This window comes from Cuculus canorus, chromosome 3 (assembly GCF_017976375.1).
Source record: "Cuculus canorus isolate bCucCan1 chromosome 3, bCucCan1.pri, whole genome shotgun sequence".
Classification (NCBI taxonomy): domain Eukaryota; kingdom Metazoa; phylum Chordata; class Aves; order Cuculiformes; family Cuculidae; genus Cuculus; species Cuculus canorus.
In genome coordinates this window covers 87,976,506-87,993,931 of record NC_071403.1, presented here as the reverse complement: position 1 = coordinate 87,993,931, position 17,426 = coordinate 87,976,506, and the positions used below count along the sequence as shown (strand labels likewise).

At 38.7% G+C, this 17,426-nt stretch overlaps 1 protein-coding gene across 1 annotated transcript in view; it reads right to left on the bottom strand.

The window, feature by feature from the left end:
- Positions 1-1,797: 1,797 nt before the first annotated feature.
- The window catches only part of HNRNPLL (heterogeneous nuclear ribonucleoprotein L like), a 28,065-nt gene continuing 12,436 nt past the window's right edge, over positions 1,798-17,426 (bottom strand). Inside the window, 10 exon segments of the mRNA XM_054062585.1 lie at positions 1,798-2,552; positions 4,131-4,229; positions 4,344-4,401; positions 5,317-5,518; positions 5,960-6,081; positions 6,240-6,457; positions 8,083-8,154; positions 12,124-12,196; positions 12,286-12,382; positions 16,549-16,634. Coding sequence (XP_053918560.1) covers positions 2,497-2,552; positions 4,131-4,229; positions 4,344-4,401; positions 5,317-5,518; positions 5,960-6,081; positions 6,240-6,457; positions 8,083-8,154; positions 12,124-12,196; positions 12,286-12,382; positions 16,549-16,634 — 1,083 coding nt within the window. The 3' untranslated portion in view covers positions 1,798-2,496.

Below are 17,426 nucleotides of genomic sequence, written 5' to 3'. Positions count from 1 at the left end.
GGTGAACACAGAACTCACTTGTGGAGGCTCAAGAGAAGACATTTTCTTTTAGAGTGAAACACAAACAAGGCATCTTTCGAGTTCTCAACTTTTACATGAATAAGAGAATTATTTCAAAGGAGAAAGAACCTTGTACAATTTTTCAGTTTCCTCTTCCCTACATGGCACAGGCTATTCATTTTGTATCTGGGACTTCTAGCCGGTACTAAATTCTCTTGGATACATCTGGGACTAGTCTGGCCTCTATTTGGTCTGGTCAGCCACAGGAAAAGATGCGTTTCACCTGAATATCTTAGGCATCGAATGCTGTGATCCACTGAGGACACTGAAACAAAAGTGTGCTTTTTTTGTAAAACCTGAGTGCTTTCAGAGTCACTCATCCTACATCCCAAACCGGACTAGCAGGTAACACAATAGTTTTGATGCTCAACTACAAACAACTTGACTTCTGAAACTACATGAATACAATGTATTATTCAGTGAGGCCTTTCTCACTGGTCTTAGGAGCAAAGCACCTAGCTATGCAAGTTATGTAAGAAGAAACGGGTTTCTGCATAACATTCAAGTCGATGGAAGAGAAAGGAATGATTGGGAGAGGCCTTTTACAGTTAAAACACTAGGTAGCACAGAATATTTCACTAGCACCCAACATTTCTGTTGGCAAGTAGCAAGATATGGCACATAGCCTTCTATGCTGGAACTCTGTGGAAGCAATTTCAGGTGGAAAAACAGTGAGGCTGAAAAAGTATTAGCAGTACCCCTAAAATGCGAATTAGTTTGCCACCTACTGGCCAGGTTAGCATTATTCCATACCACAAAAAGAAAGCTGCCAAAGAACAGCTGTCTTTCAGTTCTGAGCTTGAACATATAAGAAGTCTGATCTGAATACCCGAAATATTCCTTACGCAAAGCATGAACAACATGGAGGTAGACGGTGCAAAAATTAATCATTGTTGATGAGAAAACCTGAAGGACAGCTGACACATTTCCTCTTGTATGATAAGGTGTATCTGCCTTGAAATTAAGAATGGGGAAAATTTGATCTGTATTTAAAGACATGTGCAACACCCACAGTGTGCAAATGCATTGCAATATAATCTCTCAAGAAGAAGCATACTGCACAAACAATCTTGCATAAAGGATAGATATGAATAAAATCTGTAAAGACAGAACAAAGAATTTGTATGATAAATTAAAATCTGTTCAACTAACTTCTCTCTGATCACTAACAGCAGAACTAAAAGAAGTCCTAAGCACTTGGTTACAAATTCAGAAAAGGGAAAAAAAACCAGAGCCCAGGACAGCAGCTCCTTGCCTGTTTGGATTTCCATTTCTGGGAAGTTAGCCCAAGTAAGATGTAACTCCAGTTCTGTAAGACAGAAGAGTGTTTTCAAAGTACTGAGACATTTTCCACAAAGTGAAAGATCTCACCTCATTTCACATCATGCAATTAGTTTCATTACCTGAATCCCACCTAGATTATCTCAGTTTAAGTGAGAGGCTACCCAAGTCTATTTACCCTATCAATTCTTTCATGGTCATAACAGATGTACAAGATAATCAGACAAAAGAAAACATTGAATTAACTGTCCAGGCATGAGAAAGCATGGTGAAGTATGCTTTTTGTTCTATCTTTACCACCTTGGTTTGCATTGCAATCAACCTTCTCGCATATCCAACTTTCACCATTTTGTACGTTGTAACCAGTATTTAAAAACCAGTAAAAGTAGTCAGGAGGATATGTTAAACATCAAAGATTTAACTTTAAATTACGGAAAATGAGGATGAACACATTGATACAGGCTTGCAATTTTAATTTTGAAAAGGCCCCACGGTGGGACTAGCTAATGGCCTCATGCTAATGCAAATGGAAAACAGTTTTTAAAAAAAAACAAACTCACTTTAAATAAGTATGAATTCACAGCATACACATGTACATACTTAGTTCTTTACATTAGCTTTGTTTGAACTATAAATCAAGTCTATACTACTAAAAATTCGGTATGTGCAACATTAACCTGATTAAAGCATTTTATAAATACAAGCTTTAGTATTGCAACATACTTCACTACTTAACATACTGTAAAACAAGTCCTACATTTAAAATTCTGATGTAATAATTCTATCTGTCAGTTAAGACTACAATAGGAAAAATACTTACTACTCTTTAACAGTATTGAAAATGCAAATATATTTCATTTTTTGGAAGAAAATGATCTTTCTTTTATACTACTGGTGCTTCTTTAGACATTTGGAGATAGCGTAATAGAAACTTTGTGGTAAGCTTACCACGTACTTCTCAGAGGCAAAAAGAAAAAAATCTTTTTTTTGTATTTATGAAGGAACATCTATTTATTATAAAACAAGATAAAAGATATTAGAATTAAGTTGAAACAAGGCAACATTAGAACAACCACTTTAGAGCTTTGTGAACGAAGTGTAGTTTTAAACTCGCAAATCAAGGTGAGCGTAGCTCTTAACATGCTGTCGTCTTCTCTATAAATGGGATGAAGTAGAGAAGCAAAGCTTCAAGGTGTAAGGGTTGGAGCCATCTGTCAGGAAACAACATACAACATACTCAGGCTGTTTTACTGAGCACAGCTCCCTGCTGATCAAGATCACGTCACATAATCTGACAAGTTTACAAGTTCTGTAGGCTCACATTTCCCCACATACCCCCACCAGCTACCCACAGACACCAGATGACCTGTAAGTAGGCATTATTGATAGCCTACCAGCATTTTTTAAACATAAAAACAAAGTGATGGATCTGGTTACATGGGAATGTACACAGAATTCCAGATGTTATACTATACACAAGAAATTATTGCTGCTTCTTAGTGGAACTATTTGTAAAAATACTATTTAACAGAAAATTTCAAAAGACAAAAGGCATAGATAGTTAAGGAAGTCAAGACTGAGAATGCAGCATTTCTATCGGACTGAGAAAAGAATAGCAAGTGGGTTCAGCACACCCTTCAGGCCTCTCCAGAAAGCAAAGCAGAAAACAACCCTCCTCTATTTGGAAAGGCTGTCGACACCCATGGATGGCAGTAGACATTTGCCTCTCAGGTAACGGAAGACGTCTTCCTGGTTCACCCAACCTCAGACAATCTTTTACAGCAAGTCTTAACTAGCAGTCTCTGTTTTAAAATGCCATCTTTTCCTGCAGTACCTGTATTTGATTATACATTAGAGTTTGCCTTTGTTCACGTTGAAAAAGTAAGTTCTTTTGCTGTTATCACCCCTCCAAACTGATATAAATCTGAAATTGTGAACAGTATCTTATTAATAATATCTTAAAAAAACTATTCTGCCCCTGAAGTAACCTCAGCCCATTATTGAGAAGGTGGATAGAAGGGGGGGAGAGGGATAGGAAAGATTTAAACACTTGACAGGGAGACAAATACATAATAGTTTAGAGAAGGTACTTTAAGATAATATTAGAGACCGGGCTGGATTCCAAGTTATGTCTGTGAATATCCAGAAAAATTCCATTTCATCCTGAGAACTCTCTTAACTGCCCAGTGCAGATCTGGCCCATTGTATACTCAGTTAGCTGGTGCACTCCCCCTCCACTGTTACTAGTATGGAGCTAAACTCAGCTTGGCCTCACAATTCTGATCAGAAAAAGAAACCACTCCTGGAGCAGTTAATTCAGAGCAGTCAGGTGTTTAACTTAAAAGGATCTTCTGCCCAAAGACACTGCAGATTTCTCTGCATTTACTGTGAAAGATATAAAAAGCTTCAGTAAGACATTACCCATTGTTCGATTTGAACGTTTTTCCTTCCTAGTTTCTTTTTATACCAAACCAATTTTTCTTCTACATCTTTCCAGGACTTCAAAGTTGCAGACCATATTTTGAGTTTTATAGGTTGACTCAAAAAATAAGACAACAGACTGCCATTTAGATAAAGACTACTGGAACCTAAACTTGAGATTAAATACAGTAATATATAGTATTTATACCCTCTAATGTATAAATGTGTATATATACACATATAAAAGAATGATGCAGGTTTTAGCTGCGCATTTTGCTGCTGAACCCTCCCTTTTTTACAAAGGCAGTATCAACAAAAAAGAAATCAAGAAAAAATGTATAGCAGTAAGATCAGTAAAATTTACTTACTTGGGACTCTTATCTGGTAGTGATTAAGTACAGTGAGAGCTTCCACTGCATCTGTCTTACATTCCCATTCCAACAGACCAGACAGTGTTTTGGCAGAAGCTGTCATGAGAAATATAAAGTGGAAGGAACAGATCAGCAACATCTCCTGACAGCGTATGCTCTTATCAAAACTGGAAGTTAAATAGCCCACCAAAAATGTCAAAGTTTACTTACGTTTTGGATCAAACACTTTGTATTTAATAAAGCCGAGAACTTCATGATCCTCACATAACTGTCACAAAAATAAGACATAAAACTCCAGTAAAAATGCACGTAAACATATTAGCAAAAATTCCAAGTTACTGGAAGAAACACAAATAGAGGAAAATACTGACTCTTTAAGAAAGTTTCCAAGAATTTATGGTAAATTATTATTTTAAAAATATGTTTAGATTGATAATTCTTTAGAATACGATTCTAGAGTATGCAAAACAAGGATCATATTTGTCATGGGACAGCACAGATATAATATTATAGGCACAAAAATTAAGAGTACCGATATCGCTACTACCTCAAACAAAAAGTACTTCTTTCTGACATTCCCACTTCAATACAGTGGCTCAGAAGCTGTACACAAAAGCCCATCACTCATGAATAAGAGGTAACTTTCAGACAGCTTGAAAAAAAGTATTTTTGAGCTGAAAAAGAACTTGCTTAACTGTCATCAGTTTTGCCACTGCCTCCACCTGAGAAGCCCAGAATTGCATGTTTAAAGCATCTGAGTTCATTTAGGACTCAACTGTGCAAACTGTTCCAGGTGGATGTGCCTCTCTATTCCGAAACTTCCTAGCAGTCATTAAGAGTAACCACCCCAAGGAGTAAGTAAATCTTTTGCAATTGTAGTCCTAACTTTACCTAGATTTGGCTTTGCGTGAGCCTTTTCCCTTCATCCACAAATAACACTAAGCTTTATTTCCAAAATCTTTTTTCTCACATAAAACAAAACAAAAAAGGAGAGGATAACACTAGAATTATGAAAGAATAGCAGCTTCTACATAAAGACATTACAAACCTATTTTAAAAAACAGTTCTCCCTCCAGTCACTATCCTGTAACTATCCCAGTTATTTGTTTTAAAAAGTATCACAGTGTAAAGCTAGGATAGAGCCCCAAAGCACTATATGTCACAAGTCATTTCAACTGCCTACCTTTATAAATGTTTCTTCAGTCACACACAAAGGGACATTATAGTAATGCAGCACACAAGAGGGTGGCTGGATGATGTTTTTAGATGCCTGGCCAGCACTCGTGAAGCGATTATTCTTACTCATTGCAAAATCCTTGTAGCTACTTGTGCCATCCTCCAGTTCAAATATCTGGCTTGGAACTACTGAATGCTGCTTGGAAACACTGGGATTTAAGGAGATATATATATATATATATAGAGAGAGATCGATAGATAGATAGATAGATAGAGATATAAGTTTCTTAAGTAGTTAAGACTTGCATACTGCGCACACATTATTGATCTAAACAGAAGAACAGTTCCTCGCAACAATTTAAAATAGGAGAAGACAGGTTGGATTTGACTCCTTCCTTACAGAAAAGTAGATAGGATAGGTAAGATACATTAGGGAATACAGCTTATTAAAGCATACAAACATTACATGGAGCGTCTGTTATTAATATAAATAAAAATAATACATAAAAATATAAACAGTAACAAAAATAATAGTTGCAAATCGGAAACCAGAAATCCCAAAATGATAACAAACCAATGGGATATTGCCCATTTGCAACCTCATTCCATCTGCACACTGGTAGGCTACTGATCTGATAAAACACGTTTACCAGACATTAAGTCTCTTTCCAAATAACTTGACATTGTTGAGATGTGTGACAGCTCTTTCCACAGCATACTCATCACCCATTTCAACCAGTGCTGTGCCTGGAATAGTCTTCATGAATTTCACCTAAGGTAGAGAAGGGAAAAAACGACACTGTAACAGACAATCCAGCCAGGAATTTTGCAAATTAATAGGTAACATCTTTAGATCATCTCAGCCAGGCTTTTCCCAAAGCAATTAAAATTACTATAGTAGTTTCAAGTTCCTAATAAATTACGCTTTACCTTCTCAATGTTTCCATATAAGCAGAACAAGTTGAAGACCCTTGAACAGTTCATTTTTAGCTGATGCAATCCACTAACCATGACGACTGACCCAGAAGGATTTCCACCATGCATGTAAGAGGAGGATGCCTGTGGCAATGGATAAGCCACAAGTTCCGGAGTGTCCCGAGATCCCATTCGGTAACGGCTTGGCAAAGGCAATAAAGGACCATGTGACCCTAAGGAGACAAAACAGCATGCTTTCATATTGTTTGAAACAAGTTTCACTACTTAACCATGCACTGAAGTCCAAGTATGTAACGCATGTTTAATGTAGGGGAGGAACAACATGGCAGCAGCTTCCATGATTTTTTTTTCAGATTAAGTAAAAACAACCAAAAAAACCAACACCCTCTTCTACCCCCTTTAATGTTCCAAGTCTTTTCCAACATTACTAGACAAGAAGGAAGGAGGTGCTTTATGGTATTGTTTTCATACTAAAAGTTAAATAGGTATTGCAGTAATTATAAAAATAGTATCTTCCCCACACCATAAAAAAATATTTCAACATAAACCTATCAGAACAAATATTTAAAACAAACCTTCAGCAACATTGCCATGTCTACTTATTGAGCTATGTGACACCAAGAAAGAATATTTCAAAGCCAGGAAAACACATCAAAAAGAGTGAACTTTTAGCCAGAGATCAGGAGAAGAGATTACACAGCTCTTTTCCAAAGACAAGAGATTAAATTAAAAGACTGCCTTTCTACAAACAGCTCATTTGGAAGAAACAGGAATACATAAACCCCTGCATTAACGCAAAATGAAGCTGTTGTATTTTCCGCTACAAGTAATGTGACAAGTTTCACTGAAACAAACTTTTTTCCCCAAATGAAGAGATATTACTAGTATTTTCTACAAACAGGAGTACTGCACATCAGCATTACAAACCAAGGAGATATCTCTGTTCTTCTGAAACAAAAATAACATAACATTCACATAAGCTGAGCATAAAAGGAACCTTTTGTCCTTTTTTCCCCGGAAAAAAAAGCAGTGATATAAGAGGAGATAGACACGTTACTTAAGGTAGAGAATATATCAGTGAATATAAGGTGGAACTTGGAAATTCTGGAGATCTGAAGAACCTTTGGAAAGAGTAGGTAGAAGGTCAACCTACATTGTAGAATGTCATAAATACATTGGCAAAGGAAGAGGCAAGACAAATCACACTGCATCTGACAGTTAAGAGAGTGAAGAACTAGAAAAGTCACATCTAACTGGAGACATTAGTTTGTCATTAGTTTGTCAATGCCGAGGTCTTGGTCCAACACAAGAAAGTGATGGCAGATCTTCAGTTACAAATACCACTGGTAACGCCGCTGCACTTCACAGCACTGATTCCAAAACAACACTTACACAATCACATAGGCAAACCTTTTCAGATTTAGCTATATTAGAAGAAATGCAAAGTCCACAATTCACAGCTCTGCATGCAAGAACAGAGCTGTGTTGTATCAAAACATTGATCAAGCTATGTTGCCATTTTCTAGGAGAAAACTCTTTCCCAGAACACATGTAATTTCTATCCATTGCTAGGGTGCAACTGAAAGCAAACACTCTTCCACGGAATAAGTTTGTAGAGCTGGATGCTCTCTGTGAAAGGAAGAGGTACGGCAATAAACACACAGATTTCAGTGAATCACTAGCATTTTCAGTATGTGGACTGACAGCACCACATGTGTGCAGCACGACAGTGAACCACGCATGCTGTAGGGGTCCAAAGGTAAGCACTGATTGAATATTCAGAATTCCACATAACATGTAAAGAAATCGTAATCACCTGTCATCATATGTTACTTACCATAACCATCGTGTCTAAATGATGATGGGTGCTCTCCCAAAATAGCTTGCCTCTGGCGGCCCTTCCCTCTGTCTAACATGTGGGAAGCGAGAGAAAACAGTTTAGTATGCGCAACTACACTCTTGTTTCTCCAGTTAAGACATAAAGCTTCTAGTTAAGAAGCAAAAAAAGTAATTTGAGTCCTTGTTAATTTTATAAATGATTTCTCATTCATTATACATCTAAAACCACAAGCTGTCGACCTGGGACACCGAACTTAAAAGATTGCCATCTGTATAACAAATTGTACTTAAGTTGATTAGGGACAGTGGGCAATGAAGAGATGCAGACATTTAAAGTTTATGGAAATACCCCATAGTTCCCTAAATAGACACCACACATTAGTATAGATAACACCACATAGCAGGATTTACCTATGTGTTTCTTAAAACAAATTTGAAATGCAGTACTTTTGAAAGACAGTACCTGAATCACAATATTAGCTTCAACAGCAACACATTTTCAAAGTGGGCTTCTTTCAAGAAGTTTCAGCATAAGCCAACAACAACCTGTATTACATGGTTTCACAATCAGTAAACAAAGAGCATTACATATGTGTACATATATTATTTACAGAACACCTACTAATTTATGGGCGTGCTGAAAGGATTGTACATTATTGCATTATCAGGAAGATATAACAGTTCAACTGAAGAAAAACATCACTGAATAATGCATTTAATCAACAGTCAATCCTTTAAGAAAACCCAGTTCTCTAGGATATAAAGTTAAGCAAGGGGTCTACATTACTGGAGGAAAGCAGTGCATCATACTCAAAGCTGTATTTTCTATTCAGATCCATGCTGCATAACAAAGCAATTCTAAACTTCCAGATCTCTTTGTGGTAAGCAACAATTGATTTCTCACAATTCAAAAAGCCATGTTGAAAAGATGGGGCAAGACATTTATCAGTTTACAACAGTTTCCAGGAAATTTAAGTACGACTGCTGAAAATGGCAACTCCACCCAATGCAGCTGGAGGTTCTTCCCCTGAAAAATAGGAACTACTTGCATTAGGCAACACAACAGTGGGAGATGAAAACACACACGGCCCTTTCTGCTCAGGATTTGGAGGATAGGTCCCAATTCAGATATTTACTTTGGCAATAAAGTCTGAAGAAAGAACAGTGCTGAATGTCTTCAAATATATAGAAGACTGATCACTTTTGTCAAGTTTTGTTTTTCCATTTCCTTTTCAGGGTAACAGCTCTGGTACTTGGCTCTAGAAAGCAAATGGGCAGTCATATAAAGTATTTTGAGCATTTAACTGTATGCAGTAATCCCTTTTCAGAAAAATCAAGTTTATAATTCCAGTCTGTGGAGCCAAATGCTTTGAAACGGCACACAGTAACATAGTAAGGGGCCATATTCTTCATATAAAAAGTCATGAGGGAATACAGTTTGACAAATATTTCCCCCTCATGATGGTGAACTCCACTTCTCTCTCCTTGCCTCATACCTGTTCCTTCCTTGAACAAAGTCTCTCAATCGTGCCAGTGCAAATAACTTAAGCAAACAAGCAGTGAAATATGAGAAGTGATCTCTACTAAAAAATAAATCTGAAAGGAAAGATACTTAATAATCTAATTTAAGTTTGGAGGTTTTTGGTTTTGTTTTTAAATTAGTCCTTAAGTCACTGTGTACGCTAGCATTACCACCAAAAGAAATGCTCCAAACTACAGTTTGAACTTTCTGGCTAAAAGCAAGTAGAATACTAAGTCAGGTGGCTTTTTCAGTTCAAACTAAGGCAATATGGGCTCACAGCAGCAGGCAGTTGCTAGGAAGTTGAGAAATACTACAGGCAATTCCGTAATTTGTTACCTTTAAAGAATTAAAACCAGTTCTTTGTTCTTTTTGGAGAAAAAAAAAAAACAAAACAAAAAGAACCAAAAATCCAAACCATAAAAACACTCAAAAAGACTTTAAGCCTTTCCTTCCTAAGGTGGGGGTGTGTTTATGAAATTCTGAGAGGATGTATTAGCATGTCTGTCCTCAGAATGAAATTCCTTTGGGCTAAGACCTTTTTTGCTGCAGTGAGATCCCTACAGTTCAGGTCACATTACGTTCAAAAGCCAAACAATGCTGCTGCAAGAGTAAGTTGAAGCACAAACCCAAAAATTCTCTCACCCAAGAAAACAATTGCTGGATTACTTTACAGACAAAATTCCTCTAGATGCCTGCTTTCTCAAGTACATTTCAGTGTTCATTCAAAAATTTATATTCCCATTTTCTAGATAAATAGATGTGGGCCACAGTAAATAGATATATATAAAAACCAAGTCTAATTGTTCTTTTATGCTTAGTAGAGTGATGTATAAAAAATAGAGATAGGCTGTCAAAATAACAAAAGGAAAACAAGAGCAGAGTGAGAGTTCTTGAGAAAGAGAAAGCTGTACCTATCCTACGGTTTTCATTTTCCACTGTTTTCCCTAGCTTGGGGAACATTTAGTCCATTCAGCCATATCCATCTGCAGACCAATTACATAATGTAATTAGATGCACAGCATTACAAGTCAGCCTCCAAACATTGCAATGATCAAAAGACATAAGGTCAGTCAAATTAATCCTCCATTTTTTTCAAATTCAAGCCTTCAGATTGTTTTCTTGCCCTTGAATTTCTCAAAATCCCTTTTTTAACTATGGAATTTGAGAAAAAAATTTGAATCCTGATACAAATAGTCATAATCTACAAGCTACAACCAATACTGTACCTCCCTTGTTAACTTTTTACAAGAACTTCATTTTGAAAATTCAAGCTCTAAGTTTTCAGTTGTACAACAGTTTTACCAAGTCAGAATTTCTTTGAATTCTCTCTGCAGAACTACTTTGAAAGTAGCTATCACCTGAGACGGCCAAAGCCCTGGCTCTCATATACTCTTTGAGAAGTAGATACTCTTATCTCAGACATATTGTCTTCACTTTTCTAACTTTACATTGCACATATTATTGTACATAAGTTACTGAACACTGCTCTCAATAGTTACAGGTCAGGTTTTTTGTTTGTTTTTTCTTTTAAATAAACACTTTACAGGAGTTATGCTACACAGCGGTTTTCTTTACATATATAGTCATAGGTTCCACTAACATGATTTAGGTTCTGGTAATTTATACAGCTCAGTACTTAAGAGACAGTATGCCTGTACCAATTATGATCTCCCTATGTTAATACTTAAATATAACTGAGGGGACCTATCTTATATTGCACTGCTCGGTTCCCACTCTATAAGAACGGATTAAATTTCCCTATTACTACACAATATTTACACTGTTAAAAGACTTCATGCAAATCTCACATACAGCAAATAATAAAAAGATTACAACATCAATGATATCAACAAGGTTTCTTAATTTTGGAGGTTTTCAAATTTTCAGTTGTAATTTTAAAAGAAATAAGACCAGCATACATACAACCTTGAACAGAATGGGTAAAGTCTATCATGTTATTCATCCCATACAAATCTGAAGTACTGAAAGTGTCCTCTTTTAAAAACTTGTGGTGGTGCATGCAGTATGCAGACAAGGTGAATTGCAAGTCTAAGCTTTTTTCAGAGGGTTTTTTGTTTGTTTTTGCTGATGCCGATGTGGTGCATGATGAAGTGTAGAGTCAGCCTGCTGAAGTCCTCTATCCTTCTTAATGCCTCGTCCAACATAGGGGAAAAAAAAAGTCCTTTCGAAGGAGAAGCAGTGTGTAAGTTTGTAGTTTGTAAGGAATAGTCTGCACCAGGTTCCCTCTCCTCCAAAGAGAGAGAGCTGCTTGGAGAAATGCAAGTCCTTGAGAACTGCGAAGGTGCTTGCAGGTGTGGGCTCCTTGTTGAACTAAGTGGCTCAAGCACACGGCAGAGAGGGGACACTAGGGCTCAGGGTTAATTTCCTGGTTTGTGAACACAGCCTTCAGCAGCACTGGCTTGCTTAGTAATGACTACTGTGATACAGCCTGACCACGTATAAAGGATTGTCATTAGTATAGTTAAACATATGCAGTGATAACAGACGAAAACCTACCTCGTCGGCCCAGATACGGTTTAGTGTAGTCCCAACTATCGTTGTCGTTTCTAATGACATTAAGTCGAGTTGGCTGTTCAAACAGAGTAAAAGTGAAAAAGGTTAAGTCTTGACTATAATATATTTTTCTAGTAAAATTACAAAAGAAGGTCCAAGCATTACCCTTGCATATTCAATTTTCAGCGTGCAGCATCCTGCATAGATATCTGCTCCATTGAGTGCAGCCTTCGCTTTCTGGGCACAAAACACTGATTCAAACATACAGATCACATTAAGGACTTTTTCCCCAAGATGACTTATTCACATCCCTTTCTTCTGATATGGTATTACTTTTGTGGTCTGCTATAAAACTATTTCACTATTGTATACCTTAAAAGAACTCTTATACAGACTTTAATATAAAATGACCAACAAATATATATGGGTTCAACTTACATTAAGCATCCGTTTTCAAGACCCAAGTAGCACATGATGAGACCATTCATAAATTAGCAAATTCCTCAATGCAAATTGTATAGATGCAAGCTTAGTTTATGCTCTGAGCTTATGTTGTTTGAAAGTGGATATTCTACTGGATTTAGTAAATTTCAGAGGATATAGAAAAGTACGAGTAAGCCTAGAGAATATTTGAAGGGAAAATTCATGTTGCATCATTTAGGAAGCGATTAGAGCTTGGGGGCAGGAAAGTGTGACTTAAGACAATGTATGCCTTCTCACAGCTAGCATTAGCTAGAGACTTGTGGGCAGGGAGAACATGAACTCAGTAGATACTTTATAGCAAAAAGAAACAGTACATCTTTTCAGCTTGTTAGGCAAATAAAACCACAGAATGAAGAGATACTTCGAATAAACAAATAATGATCTCACATCAAAAAATATAACAAGCATATTGCTTTAAATCCACTGCTCAAGGCAGATGCACGTACCCGGCTCCAACATGTAGGTCATGTCATATCCTCTACACACTCTAAGATTAGTTCTATAACTAAAAAAAAAAATGTACCTAAGCTTTGCCTAACAATAACCCCCAACTGTACAAGTTATCCCATTCAGACAATACTGCTTACCACAAACTTGATACACTATAATAGTAAGTCTAACTACTGTCTGTAGGACACAGTTTAAGTCTCCGAGATAAACAGCAATTAGTTTGCTTTTGTAGAAATCAGAGTAATTTTTTTGCCTGGCAAATGATCAATGCAGCCACCAGTTAAGTCATATGTTACACCAGTACCATCTGAATCACAAAAGAATTTTATATTTTCATACAGTTTTGTCTACATAACAGCTCAGAACCGGAGAGTAATCTGTCTCTAGGAAGAGGGTTATCAGAGTTTTATAAACTAAGGTGTAATCACATCAGACTTTTGACTTTGCAAACCACAGCAACACATTAACAACCCTGAACATTTATCCCATGTAAAACTTAATGCTACAAGTACAGCAGCAAACAATAGAATAACACAGCAGAGAACTTCCTCAATACATGATAAACAGGTTAAGAGGGCCTAAGTTAGTCTCATGCTTTATTAAAGTCAGAATAGTAAGACAAGAAGTATATATTAGAGCTATTTTTTAGAAGAGTCTGAAGAAGTCACGCCCCACATCTGCAATTCCTTACCCATTTATGGAGTACCAACACAGGGAGAAGCTATGAAACGTTTTCTGTATAATGACCTGTCAAATCTATGACATATTTCATGTCTGCAATTATTAGCCCTAGGGCCACCAATAAACACTGAGAACGTTGTTGACAATATCATTTTCCTATTGAGATGAAATATGTAAGTACCTGGACTTCAGTAAAGCCTTGGACACTGTTTCTCACAGTACTCTACTTAAGAAACTTGCTGTCACTGGCCTGGACAGGCAAACCCTATGCTGGGTTAAAAACTGGCTGGACAGCCAGACCCGAAGAGTGGTGGTAAATAGAGTTAAACCTAGTTGGAGGCCAGTCATAAGTGGTATTCCCCAGGGCTCAGTGCTGGGTCCAGTCCTGTTCAATACCTTTATCTGGATGAGGGGATTGCGTGCACCCTTAGTAAGTTTCACGGATGACACTAAGCTGGGCAGAAGTGTTGATTTGCTCGAGGGTAGGGAGGCTCTACAGAGGGATCTGGACAGGCTGGATTGATGGGCCAAACCCAACTGTGTGGGGCTCAAAAAGACCAAGTGCTGAGTTCTGCACTTGGGACACAACAACATTGAGCAGCGCTACAGGCTTGGGGAAAACTGGTTAAAAAGCTGCCTGGCAGAGAAGGACCTGGGCGCGTTGGTCGACAGCCAGATGAATGTGAACCAGCACTGTGCCCAAGTGGCCAAGAAGGCCAATGGCATCTTGTTTTGTATCAGAAACAGAGTGGCCAACAGAACCAGGGGAGTGATTGTGCCCCTGTACTCAGCATTAGTGAGTCGGCACCTTGAATGCCGTGTTCAGTTCTGGGCCCCTCACTACAAGAAAGACATCAAGGTGCTGGAACGTGTCCAGAGGAAGGGAAAAAGTTAGTGAAGGATCAGGAGTGCAAGTGTTATGAGGAGCAGCTGAGAGAACGGGGGTTGTTTAGCCTGCAGAAAAAGAGGCTCAGGGAAGACCTTATTACCTGTTTCATGGAACAGGTAATCTTGAGTGCCATCATGAAGCACGTGCAAGAGAATCGGGTGATCAGGCCCAGTCAACATGGGCTCATGAAAGGCTGATCTTGCCAAACTAACCTGATCGCCTTCTATGACAAAGTGACTCGACTACTGGATGAGAGAAAGGCTGCAGATGTAGTCTTCTTGGACTTCAGTAAAGCCTTTGACACAGTTTCTCACAGCATTCAGAAACTGTCTGCCTCTGGCCTGGATGGGCACACACTCTCCTGGGTTAAAAACTGGTTGGATGGCTGGGCCCAGAGAGTGGTGCTAAATAGAGTTAACTCCAGCTGGAGGCCAGTCACTAGCGGGGTTACTCAGGGCTCGGTACTGGGTCCAACCCTGTCCAATGTCTTTATCAATGACCTGGATGAAGGCATTGAGTACACCCTTAGCACGTTTGCGGATGACACTAAGCTGGGTGGAAGTGTGGATCTGCTGGAGGGTAGGGAGGCTCTGCAAAGGGATCTTAACAGGCTGGACCGCTGGGCTGAAGCCAATGGCATGAGGTTCAACAAGGCCAAATGCCGGGTCCTGTACTTGGGGCACAACAACCCTATGCAGTGCTACAGACTCGGGGAAGAGTGGCTGGTGAGCTGCACGGAGGAGAAGGACCTGGGAGCAATGGTTGACAGCCGACTGAACATGAGCCTGCAGTGTTCCCAGGTGGCCAAGACCAATGGCATCTTGGCTTGTATCAGAAACAGTGTGACCAGCAGGTCCAGGGAGGTTATTCTCCCTCTGTACTCAGCACTGGTGAGACCGCACCTTGAGTACTGTGCTCAGTTCTGGGCCCCTCACCACAGGAAGGATGTGGAGGCTCTGGAGCATGTCCAGAGAAGAGCAACAAAGCTGGTGAGGGGGCTGGAGAACAAGTCTTACGAGGAGCAGCTGAGACAGCTGGGGTTGTTTAGCCTGAAGAAGAGGAGGCTGAGGGGAGACCTTATTACTCTCTACAACTACCTATAAGGAGGTTGTGGAGAGGAGGGAACTGGCCTCTTCTCCTAAGTGACAGAGGACAGGACAAGGGGGAATGGTCTGAAGCTCCGTCAGGGGAGGGTCAAGCTGGATATCAGAAAAAAATTCTTCAAGGAAAGAGTCATCGGGCACTGGAACAGGCTGCCCAGGGAGGTGGTCGAGTCACCTTCCCTGGAGGTGTTCAAGAACGGGTTGATGAAGTGCTTAGGGACATGGTTTAAGGGAGTTTTAGGAATGGTTGGACACGATGATCCAGTAGATCCTTTCCAGCCTGGTGATTTTATGATTCTATGACCTTATCCCTCTGTATAACTGCCTGAAAGCAGGCTGTAGAGAGGTGGGTGCTGGTCTCTTTTCCCAAGTGACAGGCAACAGATCAAGAGGAAATGGCCTCAAGTTGTGCCAGGGGAGGTTCAGATTGGACATCAGGAAAAATTTCTTCACCAAACAGGTTGTCAAGCACGGAAACAGGTTGCCCAGGGAGGTGGTCAAGTTATTTAAATCCCTGGCGTTATTTAAAAGACAGGTAGATGAAGTGCTCAGGTATATGGTTTAGTAGTGACAGGTACAGTTGGACTCTATGATCTCAAAAGTCTTTTCCAACCAAGCAGTTCTATGATTCCAAGTGCTATTTTGTCTTACAGACAGTAAGACATAGTCATACAGAAATTAGAAATTACCATATCTTAGATATAAAATTCAAAACAATTTGGTCTCAAAATTACACAGTATTTTTCTGACATTCTCATTTTAAATCCCATCTGCAGTCAAGAGCCTAGAGAAAAAAAAACCCGAAACACTCTAAAAGGATATTCAACCATAGCTTGAATTCCATTTCTCTTGAATATAACAATGCGCTGAACTTTTCCAACAGGGTTGCACACAGTATACAAGACATCCTAAGGAAGAAAAAAAAAACCAGCTTAGTCAGATATGAAATTTAAAACACTAAGCCACAGAAGATTCTCTGGCATCAGCATTTAAATGCCCAAGCAAAGAAAAGACTTGTTCATTTTTCATTCATAATTTTCCCTCTACAATTTATACACTCACGATTACCATATTTATGGATTAATACAGTACAGTCAGTCAAATCTGAGAAACAGGAAAAAACTTCTATGCAAACATTAGTTTAACAAGTACCTTCAAATGAGTTAAAGTGTTAAAAGCCAGTAATTGCATTCATCTCTCAAGCTGTGCTCCCTTTAAAGCACGCACTGCAGTAGTTTTACCAAAGCAAAGAGAGACAAAGTGACACTGCAGTTACAGGACGTTTCATAAGACTCTAGCAGCTATAGTGTTTTTATTGTACATGTTCATTTCCAGAAGAGTAACTAGGTGATGCAAGCTAACACAGGCTATCTAAACAAGAATTTCAATCACATTAACCTGAATCAAAGACACTGCAAGCCATTGCTATGCTTCTCCACTTAAGGCAGAAGAAAATTCTCAAAGAAGACACTGGATTCACACAAACTTATTGTTAACACTCTTTCACCAGCTTTTGTCTATATTAGTAGGAACCAGTAAAATTCAAGACCATCTTCAGTGCTGCAGGGGTACCAACCAGTAAGGAGAAAAGCTCACCTTACTGCACATCAGGCCAGGTTTATGACGTGCTGCTAGGAGTATCTCAGTCAATTACACATAATTCAGGCATCAGTACCAGAAACTAGTCTCCAGCATGACTC